The 25,343-nt window shown below is 46.8% G+C and overlaps 3 protein-coding genes across 12 annotated transcripts in view; 2 read left to right on the top strand and 1 right to left on the bottom strand.

The window, feature by feature from the left end:
* Positions 1–2,934, top strand: part of LOC147012478 (uncharacterized) — a 59,128-nt gene extending 56,194 nt beyond the window's left edge. For both annotated transcript variants that reach the window (XM_085856781.1, XM_085856782.1), the window contains exon 11: positions 514–2,934. In XM_085856781.1, coding sequence (XP_085712907.1) covers positions 514–1,635 — 1,122 coding nt within the window. In that variant the 3' untranslated portion in view covers positions 1,636–2,934. The remainder of the gene's footprint in view (positions 1–513) is intronic.
* A 36-nt stretch (positions 2,935–2,970) lies between these two features.
* Positions 2,971–25,343, bottom strand: ARL2BP (ARF like GTPase 2 binding protein). Of its 5 annotated transcripts, none has more exons than XM_085856784.1 (7): positions 25,062–25,343; positions 17,528–17,636; positions 16,616–16,677; positions 11,429–11,535; positions 4,257–4,342; positions 3,422–3,518; positions 2,971–3,328 (listed from the first exon to the last, which is right to left on the bottom strand). In XM_085856784.1, exons 1-7 carry the CDS (start codon positions 25,210–25,212, stop codon positions 3,209–3,211), a joined length of 732 nt encoding a protein of 243 aa, XP_085712910.1. In that variant the 5' UTR covers positions 25,213–25,343; the 3' UTR covers positions 2,971–3,208. The 5 variants fall into 5 exon arrangements, with proteins under 5 accessions (XP_085712910.1, XP_085712909.1, XP_085712913.1 ...); XM_085856783.1 differs by having other exon boundaries at positions 4,173–4,342; XM_085856787.1 differs by having other exon boundaries at positions 4,173–4,342; positions 17,515–17,636.
* ZNF407 (zinc finger protein 407) overlaps positions 25,153–25,343 on the top strand; it is a 41,491-nt gene continuing 41,300 nt past the window's right edge. For 3 of the 5 annotated variants that reach the window (XM_085856765.1, XM_085856768.1, XM_085856772.1), the window contains exon 1: positions 25,153–25,288. The gene's annotated coding sequence lies outside the window, so the exon portion shown is untranslated. The remainder of the gene's footprint in view (positions 25,289–25,343) is intronic. The other 2 variants (XM_085856773.1, XM_085856776.1) reach the window with 1 other exon arrangement.

Genomic DNA, 25,343 nt, shown 5'->3' on the forward strand with positions numbered 1-25,343 from the left:
CTCACAATTCTGCAGAAAATAATCAACATTTTCAGGGCTTAAGTAAATCGTTCACAGGGTTGGGTATCGTTGGCGGAGTTACAGCATGGCCACGGCACTTTCGACCGGCGCATCTCTGTGGACCCTCCATTTCTCACGGTTGCCCTCTCTTGTGGCTCCTCCGTCCCAGTAACTTCACATCGCTGCCTGATGCATCTCTTAGCAGGTCATGGTTCCCAGACTTGTGGAACCCCATCTCTCTGTGTGCCATTCACATTCTATTTTTGTTTCACTTTGCTTTTTGCCATCACTTCACATTGTCAGCAGCTTCCTTTACATGATGTGCAGCTTCCTTTGCTCCTTTTGACATATTTAGTCTTCACTTACTTTCCTGTTTATACTCTTACTCTTGTTCTTCCATGAGTCTGAGATATATGTAATGTACACAGGCTAAGCACAAGTTTAACCACAAGTCGGCTGTTGACGAGAATTAAAATAATAATGGTATGTTTGATTGACCCACCCTCTACTTAGGTGAAACCTGTTTATGCTGAACTTCTTCTCAATGAGATCTCAAACTATGTGACTGATGGAAAGAAGCACTTGCAGCCTTGGCCCGTCTCGCAGTCACCGATAGCAACCGGTGCTCCCTCACCCCCGGATACTCCACCGCATCCCATGGACATTGGCAAATGCCCACCTATACCTCTTTCGATGAACACCCCCTCAAAATTCTCAACACCCATGCCCCCGTTGGCTTCACAAGACTGCAAAACTCTCATCAGTTCCGAGTTGCCCTCGTCACCGACGTCCAAAATGGTTCGATGTTCGACTGAGAACGGCATCCAATTTGGGGTGGTTCCCACTCTCAGTGTCATTACTTTTGCTCCGGCACCGTCACTTGCTGCTACACCCAGATCGACCTCCTCTGTCGCTCGCTCTTCTCTGCCCTCGCCACCACACTCTCCCCCCTTTTCCTCGATGCAGCTTGTCCGCAAACAACCCCCATTTGGGACGCAGTTGCTCGTCCTCAAAGCTAAACCGATGACTTTCACCTTGGCCCATCATGTATTTCTCTCTTCGGCGAGTAGAATTCCCACATCCAAAGTCCTACAGTCGACGGTCTCAGAAGCTGGGGAGCTGCCGGTCTCTTTGGCCAATCTATTTCCTTCATCTCCAGCTGATTCTTCACCTTTGTCTCTGGACAATCACGTGACTCCTTCTGTGGCCAATCACCCAGCCCTGACTCGAGCCATTCGCATATCTGTCACAGACAACCATCTTGTGTGTCCCTCCAGTCAGGTACCTGTCACATCCATCCGTCACTTACCAAGCCCATCAACCAAAGAGGTGCTGCCGTTCCCTCCAACTCAAACGGTTTTCCCTCAAGCCTCCAAGTCATTCACTCTTCCTCCTCCTGTAATAATGCTGAATTCAAATTTATGTCCCACCACCTCAGCAGCAACTTTCCTCCTGCACAACTCCCCTCCAATATTCAGCACTGCACCATCAAACCCCTCTCCACCTAATCCCATCCCTCCAATGCCCAGTCTTATCGTCTCTGTCATCCCTTGCTTACCGAATGTACCACAAGCATGCTCCACAAAACAAGAAGCAAGTTCTCCCAGCAAACCCAATCCACCCGAAACTGGATGACATTCACGACTGACAGATCATAATGTGTTTCATAGAAGGCACAGTCACAACAAAGTACAGAAAAATAGCCATTTGGACCAGTTTGTTTGTTTTCTGTGGTGTTCACTGTGAAGCAACTAAGGTAAAAAAGCAAATTGTGTCGTTTTGCAGTTTTATTTCTCGCCATTCGATTTGTGAATTAAGGGCATTCAGAAATCTGGTCCCATTCCTGGTTTGGACATTAACGAACCATCATTTTCATCCTCTGACAGATTTGAATAAACAGTTCAGACCAAAATGGTTGAAATTCCCCAATGTGGGAAATGAAATGCAGTTTTAGTGTAAAAACAATGGCTCAGAATTGTCTGCTTCCAACAACAAAAAGCCTGGTGTTGGCTTAGTGGTTAGGGTGGTGGCATGGAATCCTAGGGTCCTGAGTTCAAGCCCCGTTGGCCGCTGAATTAAAATACACCAGGAGGTTGACGCAGCCTGTCATCCTTCCGAGGTCGGAAAAATGAGTACCAGTGTACTGGTAAGGGGGACACTGCATCAGCGGCATAGCCGCGTCCCAACCAATGATGCAACCAGCAGCCACAGGCTGCACTCGATAGAGAGAACAAAAAGAAGCATTGCAAGGATTGTGCCAACCAGCCTGATTCACGGTCATTGTGTACACCACGGCCTTGTCGGCAGGACGAGCGGTTATTGTGTGCACCATGTGGCTTGTACAGTTGCATACTGAAGATAATGGAGTACAGGCATTGTAATACAGTCCAAGGTTATGATACCCTTGGTGTAAATAGTCATTTGTGGGGCTGATTGTCAAGGGGCAAGAGCATCTGTGTGGAACCCCAATGCACTGGGTTAGGGGCCAAGACCAATGGCACACCCAGTGAAAGAAGAATCAAGTTGTGATTGGTGGTATTGTGGCAAATGTAGAACCCGTGAAATAGGGTGCTTTGGTTGAAACGGACTCGCATGAAGTTGTCCTGAGACGGACGTTAATGAAAAAGACAGAGGTTTGGCTTTGGCCACCTGATGCGTTTGAGCCATGTCCTTTGAATAAACATTTTAAACTATAAAACTTAGGCCTTGGTGGATGGTATTTTAGTGGGTGGGCACTTTTGGTGAGATTTGAACTTTTTTGGGGGCCTGCACCTGAGGGTTCAATCATGCAGATGCGTGATCTGATTGTGTGTGCTGGTCATATCTTACCTGTGCAGTGTAAATACTGTAAATGGTGGTTATATTCTATCAGATGTGAGTTTCCTTTGGTGAGGGCATGACCCTCACAAGAATTAAACATGCAATGTACACCGACTCAGCTGTCTCTAACATGCATGAATCACCACGAGGTTTGTTAAAGTTTCCCTTTTTTATTGGTTTGATGTGCAAGTGTGAACAGGGGTTGATGAGTGCTGCAGCTCCAGAGCTGAGGAACCTGTTAAGATGTTAGCTTCAATTACAGCTACTGAGCCACAGCCACTGGTGATAGAACTATTTACTAAAAAAGAGCATACAAAACAGGCATTTACAATCCTGGAATAAATGGGAAGAATTTACAAACAAATGTCTGATCGATGCATAGTTCAGCTCATTCCAGTTTTTCACTGTCCATGTCCCAGGCTGAGTGTTTAATGGGAAGCACGGAGACGGTAGGTGCCAAAGACGTCACTATATTGTCTCCAAGGTTGAGGTCTCTGCCTTCTTTGTGCTGCATTCACAAAAGGTTCACCAATAACAAAACAGAACCAGTCCAGATTCCATCCCACGGCCTGCCGATCCGATTGATTTACGAGGTACTTACAGAACGATGCTCCAGTAACCGTTGCTTGAAAGCAAGGAAGTCTGTGCCAGTGAGCAGAACCTCCAGAACATCGTCCATCACTTCCTGCTGTCGCTGCCTGCAAAATGGACGATGCAAGATATGTTGAGTAACTTGGTGACCGACTATCTCATCAACCGGACAGTCGCTCATGTTGGCCGAAGTGCGGTTACACGCATGGTGAGCGCATCTAATGAATGAGTACCATCCTCTCCCCCATGACAATTCCAATTAATATATTGAGAGGTGACTTCAATTTACCTTTACAGAGCAGTGTGATACTTTCCCCATCCCCTCGGTTTGTACAGGTACAATGATTTCATATTTGTGCTCCCCTCTACCCCCACTTCTGCATTTTAAGTACAGATACAAAAGTTGACAGAGATTGAGGAACTAACATCAATGATATCAATGACAGGACAGTACATGGTACAAGTTAAACTCGAATCAAATGTCTTATTCGACTGCACATCGAGGGACAATGTGACCTACATTTGTACTTTTTCATGAGTCATCGTTCAATGTCTGTATGTGTAAACGAGCGGAATGTACAAGGGGTTATCTAAAGTTGATAGCTATTGCTCAAGTGCAGAATATAAAGGGAGAGGTGCTTTTCACCTCCATTGATATTGGAAGACAAATAAAAGGCATGAAAAGCAAAAAAGCAATCCCAACAATGGATAGAGTTGATGCGTGAGAGATTGCTGGTGCCTGTTGGTTATTGCCGAGTCACCTTTGGATAATGTGAAATGGTCGAACTTTGAGTGTCGTGAGTGAGTTTTTTGAGCGAAGGAAGGAAATTGAGAGGTTATCATACTCAAGAGAGTCGAGGAACCTTGACATGTGAAACTCGGGCAGACGGCGCTTTAATTCACGTTCCAACAGCTGCTCCATCAGCTCTTGCTGCAGGTATCGGATGAAAAATGGAAAATATGAACTTTTACAATTGACAAGTCATGACAATAAACATGTGTTGAGAACACAAAATATAATGTTGTTGTCATATCCCCATGGGTAGGGAGCGAGTTGAATGAGAGGCACACTGTGATATCCCCATGGGTAGGGAGTGAGTTGAATGAGGGGCAGGCATATTGTGATATCCCCAGGGGTAGGGAGCGAGTTGAATGAGAGGCACACTGTGATATCCCCATGGGTAGGGAGCGAGTTGAATGAGGGGCAGGCACATTGTGATATCCCCATGAGAAGGGAGCGTGTTGAATGAGAGGCACATTGTGATATCCCCATGGGTAGGGAGCGAGTTGAATGAGGGGCAGGCACACTGTGATATCTCCATGGGTAGGGAGCGAGTTAAATTGTGGCATTCTGGAGCACACAACTCTGAATATGGAAACGGTGCATCGTGTTGGTCGTTTTTTTCTGTTCTGAGGGATCTCTTCAGAATCGAGAGGGGGGGGGCACTCTATTTTAAAAATGAGATGTGATGGTGTCTTCCTCACAATTTTCTCAGCATCTTAGAGTAAGGGTTAATTTTATATATTCACCGATGAGCCAAAATATTATGACCACCTGCCTAATATGTTGCTCCTCCATGTGCTGCCAAAACAGCACTGACCCACCGATGCATGGACTCTACAAGACCCCTGAAGGTGTCCTGTGGTATCTGGCACCAAAACATTATGACAAGTCCTCAAGTCCTGAAAGTTGCGAGGTGGAGCCGCCATGGATCGGACTTGTCGGTCCAGCACATCCCACAGATGCTCAATCGGATTGAGATCTGGAGAATTTGGAGGCCAGGGCAACACCGTGAACACTTCATCATGTTCCTCAAACCATTCTTGAACAATGTGGCAGGGCACATTATCCTGCTGAAAGAGGCCACTGCCATCAGGGAATACCATTGCCATGAAGGGGTGTGCCTGGTCTGCAACGATGTTTAGGGAGGTGACACGTGTCAAATTGACGTCCACATGAATGGTCGGACCCAGGGTTTCCCAGCAGAACATTGCCCAGAGCATCACACTCCCTCCACCGGCTTGTCGTCTTCCCACAGTGCATCCTGGTGCCATCACTTTCCCAGGCAAACGGCGCACACATACACGGCCATCCACGTGATCTAAAAGAAAACGGGACTCATCGGACCAGGTGACCTTCTTCCACTGCTCCAAGGTCCAGTTTCGACGCTCGCGTACCCATTGTAAGTGCTTTCGACAGTGGATGGATCATCATGGGCACTGACCGGTCTGGGGCTACGCAGCCCCATACGCAGCAGGGTGCGATGCACTGTGGATTGTGACACATTCCTCCCGTGACCACCATTAACATTTTCTGTGACTTGTGCCACAGTAGACCTTCTGTCGGTTCGGACCAGACAGGATAGCCTTCATTGCCCTCGCGCATCAATGAGCCTTGGGCGCCCAACAACCTGTCGCCGGTTTGTCCCTCCTCGGACCACTGTTGGTAGATACTCACCACTGCTGACCAGAAGCACCCCATAAGCCTTGCCGTTTCAGAGATGCTCTGACCCAGTCATCTGGCCATAACAAATTGGCCCTTGTCAAAGTTGCTCAGGTCTTGACTCCTGCCCATTTGTCCTGCATTCCAACACATCAACTTCAAGAACTGATTGTTCACTTGCTGCCTAATATATCCCATCCCTTGGCAGGTGCCATTGCAACAAGATAATCAATGTTATTCACTTCACCTGTCAGTGGTCATAATGTTTTGGCTCATCAGTGGAAATATGTATATATTGTTGCAGTTCTCGGAACCGCCTGCATCGAACAAAGTGGTCCCAGGACAGTTATTCCATTAATATACGTGTAGATAGTCCCTTCCCTTTTGTCGAGTGGGAAAACAGGGGCGTGCATTGCGATGAAATAGCTAGGTTTGCTTACATCATTTCTTCTTCATTTCATTTCTACTCTTCTTTTCTGATTATTTCTGAGGTAAATCTGAGCCACATGCGGCCTTCGTGGTGAGATGGGTCCTCGGCAAAGGCCAAGCAGGCATTATGCTGGATGCCCCTCTGTAGGAAACACAGGCTGCCAAACGCACGCGCAACGGTAATTTCCACTCAATGGACAGGAAACACACCCAACACGACGCCCACACTGTATGGAACACGTACCAAGGAGACGGAAGAAATAGCACCTTAGAAAGGGGCACTCGAACACCACATAAGCTTCGCCAGCACAGAGTTCCTGTCCTCAAGCGATCCCTCAATTGAGGCCAATAATAGAAAGGCAACACCATGCCACGTTGTGCATGATACGGGCGGCACGTACTTTTCAACCCATTTCTGGACTAATCATATCGATCGAGTTTCACCCCGCACACACGATAGCAGAAACCGGTGAACGTGAGCACTGGCCACGTGCGTAATGGTGGATGTACGCACACTGTACGGAATGTGCTTAAAGGCAGACTCGTGCGCCACTCGCGACACCGTTATCATTCAGAGCAGGGCACAAATGGACACATCTTACTGTCTGTGCATGGGTTCGCCATAACATCGTACCTTCAGTCCTCGCTGGCGGCCAGGGATGTTCCCTGCAGATGGCGAACGTCTGCTCGCCTCTCCGGCCAGCGAAGCTGCGATCGGGCAGAGGTATGTTGTGCAGCTCGGGCCATGTGGTGCACACGGAGCGGGCGCGTTGGCCAGTGCTGGTCAAGGGTGCCCGAGCGGGCGTGCGGGACCGACGCTGCCCTCGGCCAGTCATCAGGGGATGGCCAGGGAGTTCTTGCAAGGCAAGTCATGACACGGAGTTCGGTGTGGGTGAATCATATGTCGTGAGGTCGGAGCAAGACATTTTTATGGCTCGGGGTCACCTTGCCGGAAATGGAATGCTACGGTTTCCAGCTATCGCGGCCGGGCCGCGCAGGGGGTCGAGGCCAATCAGAGTGCCCGATTCGGGGGACAACACCACGTTTTGGGGTGCCCCCCCGCCCTGTGCCGCGGGGCCTATAAAGGTCCGAACGGATATATATCTCTCTCTCTCCCGCTCCTGCTCAAACGAGATTAGACTCTGCCTTCTGTCGTCATCGCTAGACCTCCTCCTCCTCCTCCTCCTCCTCTCCGCTCACGCATCGCCGAGTCCAGCCACCCACCTGGTCCCACCTACCACTCCGTACACTCATTCTGGACTCCACCCTCCCAACTCAAGCCCCTTCACGCTCTCAACGTGAGCTGCCCGAAGCAAGAGACGATGCGCCAACTGTCAGGGGGGTGTACCCCACCATAGAGCACCCCCCCCCCAAACGTATTGGTGGCGCCTTCAGGCAATCAATTGCACAAAGGTACCAAGAGACCGGAGCCTTAACGCCTCTCCTGTCTTGCTTCAATTCCTCTTCATCAGGTTTTCTGTGTCTGTGTCTGTGTGTGTGTCCTGGTGCCTGTCTATATAAGTAAGCCTGCAGAAGATTGTTGTTATTATTTTCGGGTTAGGTCTGCTCTGCGTCCACTTTCATAATTTGCCTGTTATTGCCGCACCACACCTCTCTTCCCTATCTCTGCACAACACCCCCCAATAAACCTATTCTCTGTATCACATACTTTTCCTCACCCCATTGTAAAGAAATAATTATTAGAAATGTTGCCTGCTTGTTTTTGTCTTTTCCTCCATTGATCCAACATGGTCCGAATCCTAGATTAGCCGGGATTTTATTCCCAAAATCCGTTCCTTTTAGCCGGTACGTCCTTGGCAGTGTCGCTCAGCTCCATCCGATCCGGTAGTGATCCGGTTCGGACAAGGCGTACCGAGGGCGTGTTTCCCGGTAATTAAATCACGTGATTCATTCGGTAACCCGGTTAACCCATAGACGGGAGGACCCTAGATCACGTGGTTGAGTTATTGGCGTCCACGGTCGGTTAGGCCTAGGTCACATTTGCCATGGCGGCCGTGGGGTCTCCAAAATCTACGGCCACTAGCAATTATACGGCGGCCGCAGTATTTCCACGGTCACACAATGTAGCAGTCACATATGTTTTTATTTTTCGGTTAGCCGCACGGCGTATTTAGAAATCGGGGAGACCGAAAACGTGGGGGTGCCGTACGGTCTTTGATTTGATGTCGCACGGTGACCTTAGGGTGTCGCTGCGGCGGCCATAGAATTTTCAAGGCAGAGGCAAGGTGCCCGCAGGGGGACCCTAAGGCGAACGTGCGGCCAGACGGACGGTAACGAGTGGGTATATATATATACCAGTTCTTTTTTTTACTGAAATAAAAATATACCAGTATATATAACTGAATATACTACAACTATAATATACTGTGGTGCCCCCAGAATCGGAACGCTCCATTGTTTGAACAAATTGGAATCCGAACAATTTTTTCGAGAAAATTTTGCCCTAAAAACCTAATACATCTAAAAAAACCGAACACAACGTAGCGTTCATGTTTGTTCACGTGTCTCCCCCACCTGTTCGAGCCGCATCTTCGCGCTTTGTTCATTCAGTTCGTCAGTGGAAGTCCTCGTGAAAGCATCTCTCGTGTGTCGATCGATACTTTAGGCCTCAGTCACATTTGCTCTACGGCGAGGATACGGCGGCCGTACGCCCTCTGAATTGACAGAAACATGCGGCGGCCGTAGAGAAACTGAGGTGGCCTCAGGGTGGCCCTACGCCGTTTGGCTATATTTTACAGGCCGTAGGGGTGCCGTGGAATTATAGGGTGGAGTTATAACTTTTTTCATTTCTACGTTCGCCATAGCAATTCGACAAAATTCGACAAAATTCGACAAGCTATGACGTAGATGTGTTCCACGGTCGCCGTACGGTGGCCATAGGGCCCCCCTGCGGTCGCCTTGCGGGCACCTTGAGGCGAACTTGCGTCTGCCTTGAAAATTCTATGGCCGCCGCAGGGCCCCCTTAAGGTCACCGTGCGACATCAAATCAAAGACCGTACGGCACCCCCACATTTTCAGTCTCCACAATTTATAAATACCCCGTGCGTCTACCTGAAAAATAAAAACATATGTGACTGCTACATTGTGTGACCGTGGAAATACTGTGGCCACTTTATAATTGCTAGTGCCCGTACATTTTGTAGACCCTCCGGCCGCCGAGCCAAATGTGACTTAGGCCTTATCTCGTGTTTTCACCTTCATTTGTGATGTTTGTTTTTTTTTAATCATCTTGTGTTTTAATTAATAACAAAAAAGCAATCCGATCACGTGGTGTGACGGACTGTCGGGCAAGGATTGAATTTCACAGTAAAACTGGTTGTAATTTGGAATATCCATGATTACGTCAGCCCGATGCGTTTGATGAAAGTGATTGTGGTTCTGTGGGCATCATGTTTGATGAGCTGCCCTGCGGGCAGCACTCTCGCAGAGTGCGCGAGCAATCGGAACCCAGGACGGAGCTCGAGCCTGTGGACCTTTGGATTGGTGATTGTACCAGTTTACATACAATACACCACCACCGAAGGTCATTTACTCATCTTATTTTACCTTAAACATGGGTAATTTCAGTTTAAAATGTCTTGAAAGTGGGTTTTCTTGGGGTCCACGAACAGATTAATTCACTTTCCATTATTTCTTATTGGGAAAATATTTTTGGAATCCGAACTTTTTGCAATCCGAACAGCCTCCTGGAACGAATTAAATTGGGATTCTGGGGGCACCACTGTATAGGCCAGCGTTTCTCAACCTTTTTACCCTTGTGGAACCCTTGAAATAGTTTTCATGTCTCAGGGAACCCCTACATAAAAATTATTATATACCATTATTAATATCTAGCTCTTTTATATTTTTATCGTAGTTCACGTGGTAAATATAATTCTTTTTTTTCGGATACCTGGTTTAAGGAAAAAATGACCCCCTTTTTGTCAAATTTATTGGCAATGACACAGACAGACCACGTCATCAGTGGTGACGTCATCACGTACAGGCCGTGTTCAATGAGGAGTCGTTATTCCGGGCGTCCATCGCGATTCATGGTTGTTATAATATAACATTCCCTATGGTTGTTATAATTGTAAATAATATAAGAGGTTGAAGCCTATGATAATAACCAAGGAGTTTCCAACAATATGCTGTACGTGTATAGTAAAATTACGAATATTAAATCAAACAAAAACTACTCAAAAATACATGAGCCTATTTATTACTGTTTCTCGCGGAACCCCTAGCGACCTCTTGCGGAACCCGAGGGTTCCGGGGAACCCCGGTTGAGAAACACTGGTATGGGCAAACACCTATACTCCAATCTCTATCGGTAGCGCATGGTCGACGGAGACTGCCACGGAGGCCGTACGTAGGTGCACGGCGGGCGTAGGGGAACCGTGCGTCGACACTGCGTTGCCCGCAGGTAGTCATACAGACCGCAAGGCCACCGTACGGCAACTGTGGAAATAGTGCGGCCGCCGTAATTTTTTTTGGGGGTTGGGAAAATTCATTTTTCATTGAGAAGAGCTTACGGCAGCCGCACAAATAACGCAAGCCCACCGTACGCCCTACGTACGGTCGACGTGGAACACATCTACGTCATAGCTTGGCTTTGTCGAATTGCTACGGCGAACGTAGAAATGAAAAAAGTTATAACTCCACGCTATAATTCCACGGCGCCCCTACGGCCTGTAAAATATAGCCAAACGGCATAAGGCCTCCCTGAGGCCACCTCAGTTTCTCTGCGGCCGCCGCACGTTTCTGTCAATTCAGAGGACGTACGGCCGCCGTATCCTCGCCGTAGAGCAAATGTGACCTCGGCCTTAAGCGACCCGCCGCATCATGGAATTATCCTTGTGCGACGGCCGACAATTCCGGGGAGTCTGGTGGGAGCCGAGATAGCTTGCCCCCCAAGTGGTGTTCTCACCTGACTCCCAGCCAAAACAATATATATATATATATATATATATATATATATATATATATATATATATATATAATATTTTGTATGTGTATAATCTTATTGTATTTGTAACATTGTCGATATGTCATTTTCCACCCCTCGGTATGTCCTGAGGAAGGCGTTTTCCACCATTGTTTGCTAAGTATCCAAGTTAGAATATGACTTTTGTGTAAACTTACATATTCCTGGAAAATGAGAGTATAACAAAGCTTGTTTTCTTCACTGTTATCAAACTCTGAGCAGTGTTTGTCCATGAAGTCCACTTGCAACCTTTGGAATGTCTCACCTGAAAGGTAAAAGGTAATTATCGAGCACATGGCGGTGTATGCACAGCACATTTATAAACAGTATTGTGTAGAAACCTCGGATTATACTGGAGAAGTGATTTCCTGGTTAAGTTGATGCAAGGTGGAAAATAGAACGGGTAAATATTGTCACGTGTCACCTTAACGGACAAAGAGAAATAAAATAAACGATGGATGCATTTTAAAAGTGATGTGATGAGAGAATGTTAAACATACACTGTGTCACTCTGTAATTCTGTCAGGGTTAACTGGTGAATGAAACAAAATGTGAACTCATGACCATCCCAAGCTACCCTGAGGGTATCAAGTGTCAAATCTCAAAATGTGAACTCATGACCATCCCAAGCTACCCTGAGGGTATCAAGTGTCAAATCTCAAAATGTGAACTCATGACCCACGGTGACTGTAATGTGTGTGTTTACACTAAACTATGACTAATGACCCACGGTGAATGTAATGTGTGTGTTTACACGAAACTATGACTCATGACCCATGGTGAATGTAATGTGTGTGTTTACACTAAACTATGACTCATGACCCATGGTGAATGTAATGTGTGTGTTTACACTAAACTATGACTAATGACCCACTGTGAATGTAATGTGTGTGTTTACACTAAACTATGACCCATGACCCAGGGTGAATGTAATGTGTGTGTTTACAGTAAACTATGACTCATGACCCACTGTGAATGTAATCTGTGTGTTTACACTAAACTATGACTCATGACCCACGGTGACTGTAATCTGTGTGTTTACAGTAAACTATGACTCATGACCCATGGTGAATGTAATGTGTGTGTTTACAGTAAACTACGACTCATGACCCACGGTGAATGTAATGTGTGTGTTTACAGTAAACTACGACTCATGACCCACAGTGAATGTAATGTGTGTGATTACACTAAACTATGACTCATGACCCACGGTGAATGTAATGTGTGTGTGTTCACACTAAACTATGACTCATGACCCACGGTGAATGTAATGTGTGTGTGTTTACACTAAACTATGACTCATGACCCACTGTGAATGTAATCTGTGTTTACACTAAACTATGACTCATGACCCACGGTGAATGTAATGTGTGTGTTTACACTAAGCTACGACTCATGACCCACGGTGAATGTAATGTGTGTGTTTACAGTAAACTACGACTCATGACCCACGGTGAATGCAATGTGTGTGTTTACACTAAGCTATGACTCATGACCCACGGTGAATGTAATGTGTGTGTTTACAGTAAACTACGACTCATGACCCACGGTGAATGTAATGTGTGTGTTTACACTAAGCTATGACTCATGACCCACGGTGAATGTAATGTGTGTGTTTACACTAAACCATGACTCATGACCCACGGTGAATGTAATGTGTGTGTTTACACTAAGCTACGACTCATGACCCACTGTGAATGTAATGTGTGTTTACACTAAACTATGACTCATGACCCACGGTGAATGTAATGTGTGTGTTTACACTAAACTATGACTCATGACCCACGGTGAATGTAATGTGTGTGTTTACACTAAACTATGACTCATGACCCACGGTGAATGTAATGTGTGTGTTTACACTAAACTATGACTCATGACCCACGGTGAATGTAATGTGTGTGTTTACACTAAACTATGACTCATGACCCACGGTGAATATAATGTGTGTGATTACACTAAACTATGACTCATGACCCACGGTGAATGTAATGTGTGTGATTACACTAAACTATGACTCATGACCCACTGTGAATGTAATGTGTGTGTTTACACTAAACTATGACTCATGACCCACGGTGAATGTAATGTGTGTGTTTACACTAAACTATGACTCATGACCCACGGTGAATGTAATGTGTGTGTTTACACTAAACTATGACTCATGACCCACGGTGAATGTAATGTGTGTGTTTACACTAAACTATGACTCATGACCCACGGTGAATGTAATGTGTGTGTTTACACTAAACTATGACTCATGACCCACGGTGAATATAATGTGTGTGATTACACTAAACTATGACTCATGACCCACGGTGAATGTAATGTGTGTGTGTTTACACTAAACTATGACTCATGACCCACGGTGAATGTAATGTGTGCGTTTACACTAAACTATGACTCATGACCCACGGTGAATGTAATGTGTGTGTTTACACTAAGCTACGACTCATGACCCACGGTGAATGTAATGTGTGTGTTTACAGTAAACTACGACTCATGACCCACGGTGAATGCAATGTGTGTGTTTACACTAAGCTATGACTCATGACCCACGGTGAATGTAATGTGTGTGTTTACAGTAAACTACGACTCATGACCCACGGTGAATGTAATGTGTGTGTTTACACTAAACCATGACTCATGACCCACGGTGAATGTAATGTGTGTGTTTACACTAAACCATGACTCATGACCCACGGTGAATGTAATGTGTGTGTTTACACTAAACTATGACTCATGACCCACGGTGAATGTAATGTGTGCGTTTACACTAAACTATGACTCATGACCCACGGTGAATGTAATGTGTGTGTTTACACTAAACTATGACTCATGACCCACGGTGAATGTAATGTGTGTGTTTACACTAAACTATGACTCATGACCCACGGTGAATGTAATGTGTGTGTTTACACTAAACTATGACTCATGACCCACGGTGAATGTAATGTGTGTGTTTACACTAAACTATGACTCATGACCCACGGTGAATGTAATGTGTGTGTTTACACTAAACTATGACTCATGACCCACGGTGAATGTAATGTGTGTGTTTACACTAAACTATGACTCATGACCCACGGTGAATGTAATGTGTGTGTTTACACTAAACTATGACTCATGACCCACGGTGAATGTAATGTGTGTGTTTACACTAAACTATGACTCATGACCCACGGTGAATGTAATGTGTGTGTTTACACTAAACTATGACTCATGACCCACGGTGAATGTAATGTGTGTGTTTACACTAAACTATGACTCATGACCCACGGTGAATGTAATGTGTGTGTTTACACTAAACTATGACTCATGACCCACGGTGAATGTAATGTGTGTGTTTACACTAAACTATGACTCATGACCCACGGTGAATGTAATGTGTGTGTTTACACTAAACTATGACTCATGACCCACGGTGAATGTAATGTGTGTGTTTACACTAAACTATGACTCATGACCCACGGTGAATGTAATGTGTGTGTTTACACTAAACTATGACTCATGACCCACGGTGAATGTAATGTGTGTGTTTACACTAAACTATGACTCATGACCCACGGTGAATGTAATGTGTGTGTTTACACTAAACTATGACTCATGACCCACGGTGAATGTAATGTGTGTGTTTACACTAAACTATGACTCATGACCCACGGTGAATGTAATGTGTGTGTTTACACTAAACTATGACTCATGACCCACGGTGAATGTAATGTGTGTGTTTACACTAAACTATGACTCATGACCCACGGTGAATGTAATGTGTGTGTTTACACTAAACTATGACTCATGACCCACGGTGAATGTAATGTGTGTGTTTACACTAAACTATGACTCATGACCCACGGTGAATGTAATGTGTGTGTTTACACTAAACTATGACTCATGACCCACGGTGAATGTAATGTGTGTGTTTACACTAAACTATGACTCATGACCCACGGTGAATGTAATGTGTGTGTTTACACTAAACTATGACTCATGACCCACGGTGAATGTAATGTGTGTGTTTACACTAAACTATGACTCATGACCCACGGTGAATGTAATGTGTGTGTTTACACTAAACTATGACTCATGACCCACGGTGAATGTAATGTGTGTGTTTACACTAAACTATGACTCATGACCCACGGTGAATGTAATATGTGTGTTTACACTAAACTATGACTCATGACCCACGGTGAATGTAATGTGTGCGTTTACACTAAACTATGACTCATGACCCACGGTGAATGTAATGTGTGTGTTTACACTAAGCTACGACTCATGACCCACGGTGAATGTAATGTGTGTGTTTACAGTAAACTACGACTCATGACCCACGGTGAATGCAATGTGTGTGTTTACACTAAGCTATGACTCATGACCCACGGTGAATGTAATGTGTGTGTTTACACTAAACTATGACTCATGACCCACTGTGAATGTAATGTGTGTGTTTACACTAAACTATGACTCATGACCCACGGTGAATGTAATGTGTGTGTTTACACTAAACTATGACTCATGACCCACGGTGAATGTAATGTGTGTGTTTACACTAAACTATGACTCATGACCCACGGTGAATGTAATGTGTGTGTTTACACTAAACTATGACTCATGACCCACGGTGAATGTAATGTGTGTGTTTACACTAAGCTACGACTCATGACCCACGGTGAATGTAATGTGTGTGTTTACACTAAGCTACGACTCATGACCCACCCACGGTGAATGTAATGTGTGTGTTTACACTAAACTATGACTCATGACCCACAGTGAATGTAATGTGTGTGTTTACACTAAGCTACGACTCATGACCCACCCACGGTGAATGTAATGTGTGTGTTTACACTAAACTATGACTCATGACCCACGGTGAATATAATGTGTGTGTTTACACTAAACTATGACTCATGACCCACGGTGAATGTAATGTGTGTGTTTACACTAAGCTATGACTCATGACCCATGGTGAATGTAATATTAGTCTTTGTGTCGCTGTTTCGGTCATACGTCGGTGATCGACCCCATTGTGCAAGCTGCTGTTCTTCCTCATTCACACTTCCTCACTCCAAAAGCTCCATTATTCCGTGAATCCACACAACGGCAACGTTGAAATCCACAGCAGAAATGAAACTGGAACCCTGTTTATGAATCTTTCTTTTTTTTTGAAATAACAACACGGTAACTTTACTATCCGTACCCTCATCACTATCTTGTACATCGTGACCATCTCCTGTGTGGTGTACATTGAGTGCATTCAATGTGCACAACATTATGGTGATCACGTGCTTATGGTTATTCACAGAAACGGTGATCACGTGTCCCGTTTTAGCCATCAATACCATTACCCATGATGATGTCTTCAATGTGGCCGATGATTGAATCAAACTCAGACTGTTCACCTTCATACCTAAGCAAGAAACACAACGGCGATGTTCACAATCAATGGATTATTCTTATTCCTGCAAACAAGGCTCATGTAAAGGTTACACTGTAAAGGTAAAGGAATGAGGAAATGGAGAAAAATATACACGTGTACACGCATGCACACTTCAACCTCCTCGGTGTGTATGGCACGCCAGCAGGTGAGTCCCATTACACCAATTAACACACAATCTATGAACAACAAACTACACCGATGCAGAAGACAATGTGCTCATGTGGCAGTTGATCCACCACCCTCTGAGTGCAAACCCACTCGCCCCTCTCATGGACCCTGTCTGAGTTTAACACATCGTCCCTCCTCAAACTTATCCTGAGTGCAACTAACTCCTCGACCTGTAAAATTTCCTCTGTGAGTGCAAGCTGAACCTCCTCCCCTTCCTCCCCCCCCCCCCAATGGATCCTCTCTGAGTACAACTTGGAGAGGATACATTTTCCCACCTGTGGAATCAACTTCCACATTCACTGCGATCTCATTTTCCCTTCAAGACACTTGTTCACTTCCATCTCAGATCATCCCCATCAAAAACCATGATCTATTATACCCCCTTCAATCCCACCAGCCCCTCCCCCCCCCACCCCACCGTCGACCCCTACCTATATCCCCCTCCTTCCAAGTTTCCAGTTTTTCCTTCCTGAGAGTTTTACTTCTGTACCCCTCTTCCCTCCCCACATTCCTTGTTTGTCCATGTCTCCCTCCATTTTGTCCTTCAATTCTGCTGTTGGTGTCACCCCCCCCCCCAAAAAAAAATCATAAATCCTCACAGTATAACAATCACTATTCCCTTCCCAAAACCCCTCACACCATTGAAACCTACAGCAGTATAGTGTCCTCGTCATCCTCAACCTCCTCCTCCTCGTCCTCCTCCTCCTCCAGCTCCTCCTCCACCTCCTCCTCCTCCATGGATGGATCTTCGGTTCCCTGCTCTACCGGACAGAGGGTGAATCGCGTCATTAAAAGGATGATTGATGTATGTTACAATGGCACGTCTGTGGATGAAGCATTCAAACAGGAAGGCAACCAACCGCGATCTCTCGGCATCGCCATCAGGCCACACACAAACAACCCCACAGTGCATCGCGGGCAGCGTCATTATTACCATGGTAACGGGCACTCCTCTTCTTCACTTTAAATCTGAATGTTGTCACGTTAACATCGATCATAATATCGTTCTCAAGTAATCGGCGATGTGATACTAAAGTCACGATCGATGTAGTTCTGAATTAAATAACGTAGTAACCAAACTTTACTTATACACCGTCAAAAATACAATTCCCTGAAAGGTTCTGAGAAAACAAAAATCTTTCTGCAGGTCTGATCAACACGTGTTCATGCTCATCTTAACACTGTTCACTGCCCTCTGAACTGTCGAGCCAGAGAGGTGTGTTCCATGAAAAATGATGCAACCAGTAGCCATGTGCTGCAAGCTCAAGGAAAGGATCCAAACTTAACGTGAGGGTGCATGTCGAGACTTAACGCAATGCCAATCTCTTCCCTTCCCTTACACATAACGTATTCGGCAATTTTTTCATACGTCGGCATACGCTGGCTAAAACGTCAAGGCGTGACAGGGCCTTGACACTTCGATGTCGAGTGCGGTTATGATTTGAATCGTCGAGCTGCAGCCTTTTAATAGGCTACGCCACGTGATCGTCGGCGATACGCTGCCGCGCGCTATGCATAAATTACACTATTGTTGGGCAAAGGTTGTGAACGCTGACAACACGCTCAGCATTCGTTGATATAAGTTATCTATATGTTATCGAAATGCTCTGTGTACATTACTAATACGTTATGCATACGTCCAACTCGTTATGAATATGCCCAAAACTGGAAAAAAACATCACTAGTTCAGAGTACGCTAGCGTTTTACAGACATTTTGATACCTTGCCATACGCTGGCTAAAACGTCAAGGTGTGACAGAGCCTTAAGCACAGTTCAAAATCTGTGTTGGTCTTTAATCTTTTGAGGTCAGCAGCTTCTTCTTCTTCTGACATGTTGTTCATACGTTCTTATGCAGCTGAGCCTTGTGGAAACTGAATTATTAAAATCAAATTTATAATCATGTAAAATGAAAATTAACTTCGTTTAGAGCTTTTTGAGAAATAATTTAATAAACATACATGCTGAGAAAAACCAGTAAGAAAATACACACATGAGCTTTACTTTAGTCGTAAACAACCTTTGTTAAATCTTATCTGTTTAGTGAACCATTGACCTGTGATCATGCAGTCAGCAGGACAAAACAAACAAACAAAACAAATTTTAAAAATTTAAAAAGCAGGGCACCCGCTTTGGGGTCAAAGGCCAAGTAATATGAACAAAACCTACGGGTCGAGTTTGTCAAAGGATTTAAAATATGGACGGAGTGGACCGAGAAACAAAAGTTGAATTTTCCGGAAGAAGGGACATTTCATCGAGATAGAATTGAGAATTTGAGGAGGGAATTAAACAAGAGAGAAAAAGATAAAACCATTCAAAAACTAGTAGACTGGAAAATCTTTGACAGATGGGCTGACAGCATTAAAAGAGAAGAGCAAGCGAAGAGTGCAAGTATAAGAGGAAGTTTGAATTAAGCACAAACTACTCTTAAAGAAGTGCAAAAAATCTATATATTACCGGCGATAGCTCCGCGCTCGCCGCAAGGCATGTGGGGAGGAACGATTGAAATGACAGCACGAAAGTGAGTAGGCGAAGGTGAGACGAGAGGTACGAGTACGAATGCGACCTTTAAGGCCGCCGTGAACCCGTACAAGTCAGTAATCATGGAACTCGAAAAAGCATGCCGGATGATTGAGCAAAGAATGCTGAACAAAGCAACAAATCAACATCGGAATTATTTCCTTCATCGCGCATGGAACCAGAGTAATATACTGTTGTGGTGCCGGGTATCGGTGGCGAGCACGACCGCTAGTTGGAGCAGCAGAGTTGACTCCACCGAACACCCGGAATTCAGATCGTCACTCTCGGATAACTCCGAGGGTACGGGTCCCTTACAGGACCGTGAATCATCAATAAATCAACCGAGTGGGCACAGGGTTATTTGCAAAATTCAAAATACTGAGAGGCCCACGTGGCCTCGCTACCGAGTATTCACACCTTCGACGGAGCTCAAACGGGACAAGCCGTAACCGTGCTCGACCCGAGCGGATGGTTACCGAGGTCCCGTCGTTCCAAATGCACACAACTACGGCAACAACGGCCTTTTTAATTCTCCAACACACACCGTGCAAAGCCAATGAAGGAAAGGACGAGGACGAGCTGAAACATTCAACAAATCGAGATTTATTTTCAATAGTGTGGGAGGGGAACACATAAAGGGCAGAGTTAAACCGACAATAAGAGAAATGGATGTAAATAATGTACAGCAAAAGCACTTAACAGTTTCTACTTATAGACAGGGCCCCAGACACACACACGCACACACACCCAGAAAGAAAAATGGACCCTCCCGTCTCGTGCGGTTTGGCCGAGACGAGCGAACCAGACCGGCGCTGAGATGCGACCACCCCAGCGCCGACGAGATACCACACAATTACACACCAAACCCAACACAAAGTGACCACACAATGACACACCAAACCCAACACAAAGTGACCACACAATGACACACCAAACCCAACACAAAGTGACCACACAATTACACACCAAGCACAACACAAAGTGACCACACAACTACACACCAAACACAACACAAAGATACCACACAATTACACACCAAGCCCCACACAAAGAAACCACGGCATTACACACCAAGCCCCACACCATTACACACCAAGCCCAACACCATTACACACCAAGCCCCACACCATTACATACCAAGCCCCACACCATTACACACCAAGCCCCACACCATTACACACCAAGCCCCACACCATTACACACCAAGCCCCACACAATTACACACCAAGCACAACACAATTACACACCAAGCCCTACACCATTACACACCAAGCCCCACACCATTACACACCAAGCCCCACACCATTACACACCAAGCCCCACACCATTACACAACAAGCCCCACACAATTACACACCAAGCCCCAAACAATTACACACCAAGCCCCAAACAATTACACACCAAGCACAACACCATTACACACCAAGCCCCACATCATTACACACCAAGCCCCACACAATTACACACCAAGCCTCACATCATTACACACCAAGCCCCACACAATTACACACCAAGCCCCACACCATTACACACCAAGCCCCACACCATTACACACCAAGCCCCACACCATTACACACCAAGCCCCACACCATTACACACCAAGCCCCACATCATTACACACCAAGCTCCACACAATTACACACCAAGCCTCACACCATTACACACCAAGCCCCACACAATTACACACCAAGTCCCACATCATTACACACCAAGCCCCACACAATTACACACCAAGCCCCACATCATTACAGACCAAGCCCCACACCATTACACACCAAGCCCCACACCATTACACACCAAGCCCCACACCATTACACACCAAGCCCCACACCATTACACACCAAGCCCCACACAATTACACACCAAGCCCCACACCATTACACACCAAGCCCCACACCATTACACACCAAGCCCCACACAATTACACACCAAGCCCCGCACCATTACACACCAAGCCCCGCACCATTACACACCAAGCCCCACACCATTACACACCAAGCCCCACACCATTACACACCAAGCCCCACACCATTACACACCAAGCCCCACATCATTACACACCAAGCCCCACACAATTACACACCAAGCCCCACACAATTAGACGCCAAGCCCCGCGCAATTACACACCAAGCCCCGCACCATTACACACCAAGCCCCACACCATTACACACCAAGCCCCACACCATTACACACCAAGCCCCACACCATTACACACCAAGCCCCACATCATTACACACCAAGCCCCACACAATTACACAACAAGCCCCACACAATTACACACCAAGCCCCAAACAATTACACACCAAGCACAACACCATTACACACCAAGCCCCACATCATTACACACCAAGCCCCACATCATTACACACCAAGCCCCACATCATTACACACCAAGCCCCACACAATTACACACCAAGCCTCACATCATTACACACCAAGCCCCACACAATTACACACCAAGCCCCACATCATTACACACCAAGCCCCACACCATTACACACCAAACCCCACATCATTACACACCAAGCCCCACATCATTACACACCAAGCCCCACACAATTACACACCAAGCCTCACACCATTACACACCAAGCCCCACACCATTACACACCAAGCCCCACACCATTACACACCAAGCCCCACACCATTACACACCAAGCCCCACACAATTACACACCAAGCCTCACACCATTACACACCAAGCCCCACACAATTACACACCAAGCCCCACATCATTACACACCAAGCCCCACACAATTACACACCAAGCCCCACATCATTACACACCAAGGCCCACACCATTACACACCAAGCCCCACATCATTACACACCAAGCCCCACACCATTACACACCAAGCCCCACACCATCACACACCAAGCCCCACACCATTACACACCAAGCCCCACACCATTACACACCAAGCCCATCATTACACACCAAGCCCCACACAATTGCACACCAAGCCTCACACCATTACACACCAACCCCCACACAATTACACACCAAGCCCCACATCATTACACACCAAGCCCCACACAATTACACACCAAGCCCCACATCATTACAGACCAAGCCCCACACCATTACACACCAAGCCCCACACCATTACACACCAAGCCCCACACCATTACACACCAAGCCCCACACCATTACACACCAAGCCCCACACAATTACACACCAAGCCCCACACCATTACACACCAAGCCCCACACAATTACACACTAAGCCCCACACAATTACACACCAAGCCCCGCATCATTACACACCAAGCCCCGCACCATTACACACCAAGCCCCACACCATTACACACCAAGCCCCACACCATTACACACCAAGCCCCACACCATTACACACCAAGCCCCACACCATTACACACCAAGCCCCACACCATTACACACCAAGCCCCACACAATTACACACCAAGCCCCACATCATTACACACCAAGCCCCGCACCATTACACACCAAGCCCCACACCATTACACACCAAGCCCCACACCATTACACACCAAGCCCCACACCATTACACACCAAGCCCCACACCATTACACACCAAGCCCCACACCATTACACACCAAGCCCCACACCATTACACACCAAGCCCCACATCATTACACACCAAGCCCCACACCATTACACACCAAGCCCCACACCATTACACACCAAGCCCCACACCATTACACACCAAGCCCCACACAATTACACACCAAGCCCCACACAATTACACACCAAGCCCCACACAATTACACACCAAGCCCCACATCATAACACACCAAGCCCCACACAATTACACACCAAGCCCCACATCATTACACACCAAGCCCCACACAATTACACACCAAGCCCCACACCATTACACACTAAGCCCCACATCATTACACACCAAGCCCCACACCATTACACACCAAGCCCCACACCATTACACACCAAGCCCCACACCATTACACACCAAGCCCCACACCATTACACACCAAGCCCCACACCATTACACACCAAGCCCCACACCATTACACACCAAGCCCCGCATCATTACACACCAAGCCCCGCATCATTACACACCAAGCCCCGCACCATTACACACCAAGCCCCGCATCATTACACACCAAGCCCCGCACCATTACACACCAAGCCCCGCACCATTACACACCAAGCCCCGCACCATTACACACCAAGCCCCGCACCATTACACACCAAGCCCCACACCATTACACACCAAGCCCCACACAATTACACACCAAGCCCCGCACAATTACACACCAAGCCCCGCACAATTACACACCAAGCCCCGCACAATTACACACCAAGCCCCGCACCATTACACGCCAAGCCCCGCACCATTACACACCAAGCCCCGCACCATTACACACCAAGCCCCGCAGCATTACACACCAAGCCCCGCACCATTACACACCAAGCCCCGCACCATTACACACCAAGCCCCGCACCATTACACACCAAGCCCCGCATCATTACACACCAAGCCCCGCACCATTACACACCAAGCCCCGCACCATTACACACCAAGCCCCGCACCATTACACACCAAGCCCCCCACCATTACACACCAAGCCCCGCCCCATTACACACCAAGCCCCGCACCATTACACACCAAGCCCCGCACCATTACACACCAAGCCCCGCACCATTACACACCAAGCCCCGCACCATTACACACCAAGCCCCGCACCATTACACACCAAGCCCCGCACGATTACACACCAAGCCGCGCACCATTACACAGCAAGCCCCGGACCATTACGCACCAAGCCCCACACCATTACACACCAAGCCCCGCACCATTACACACCAAGCCCCGCACCATTACACACCAAGCCCCGCACCATTACACACCAAGCCCCACACCATTACACACCAAGCCCCGCACCATTACACACCAAGCCCCGCACCATTACACACCAAGCCCCACACCATTACACACCAAGCCCCACACCATTACACACCAAGCCCCACACCATTACACACCAAGCCCCACACCATTACACACCAAGCCCCGCACCATTACACACCAAGCCCCGCACCATTACACACCAAGCCCCACACCATTACACACCAAGCCCCACACCATTACACACCAAGCCCCACACCATTACACACCAAGCCCCACACCATTACACACCAAGCCCCACACCATTACACACCAAGCCCCACACCATTACACACCAAGCCCCACACCATTACGGTGATTTACGGTTCCGCCCCATCTTACAATCGTGAAGAATCAGTTTTAAAATCATAATATCCGGATCCGGATCTTCACCAAAATCGAACCCATTCGTCCTTGTCGAACCATCAACCTGTCCACCAAGTGTCGTCTGAATCCGTTCAAAAATGTTTGAGAAATCTTACTTAGACAAACAAAGGGTGAAAACCTCCGTCCACTTTTGGGGTGAGGACACCTGGCTTCTTCTTCTTCTTCTTCTTCATGTGTATGTGGTACAAGGCTGGGGGGGGGTAGCAGCATTGACTGAAGACGTGGCTGTGCCATTGATACCATTCCCAATGTTGATTCAGGCAGGAATTTTTTAATTTGTTCATGGTACCGGCGATAGCTCGCCTACTCTCCGCGAAGGACACCATGGGATCTTTAATGTCTCTTTCTCTTTGTGAAATAGTTAATTAATACAAGGAACGATTCGAAGTGGATACCTGAACGGGACCGGAGGGAGGTTCTCATATAATTGGATCGCCCAGCCCGCCACCAGTCCGTCACGTGCTCAGAGCGCACGAGGGGCGATGACGAACGCAGTGACGACACCGATACGTCGCCTGTGACGTCACGGCGTGCTTGCAGCGACATTTTGAGGAGCGCGACGGAGGCCGCGTCGGCTCAAACGAGTTGGGAGTCAAAGCGAAGTCTGCGTTTTAAAAAGGAGGTGAGGCAGGAATGGAAGCGAACATGAAGACATTCGATAAAACGAGTGTGCTTGA

The sequence above is a fragment of the Eptatretus burgeri genome, chromosome 15, assembly GCF_056783735.1.
Source record: "Eptatretus burgeri isolate ZD-2024b chromosome 15, Ebu_testis_v1, whole genome shotgun sequence".
Taxonomy (NCBI): domain Eukaryota; kingdom Metazoa; phylum Chordata; class Myxini; order Myxiniformes; family Myxinidae; genus Eptatretus; species Eptatretus burgeri.

Bases quoted from the DNA above. Each gene is read 5' to 3' on its own strand.
- ARL2BP (XM_085856783.1), bottom strand. From the start codon at position 25,212: ATGTCGCTGCAAGCACGCCGTGACGTCACAGGCGACGTATCGGTGTCG. The intron at 11,536-16,615 runs GTAATGGTATTG...TTTACCTTTCAG, and splicing joins CATTGAAGACATCATCATGG to GTGAGACATTCCAAAGGTTG. The intron at 3,519-4,172 runs GTGACTCGGCAA...TCCATTTTGCAG, and splicing joins CCATTTCACATTATCCAAAG to GCAGCGACAGCAGGAAGTGA.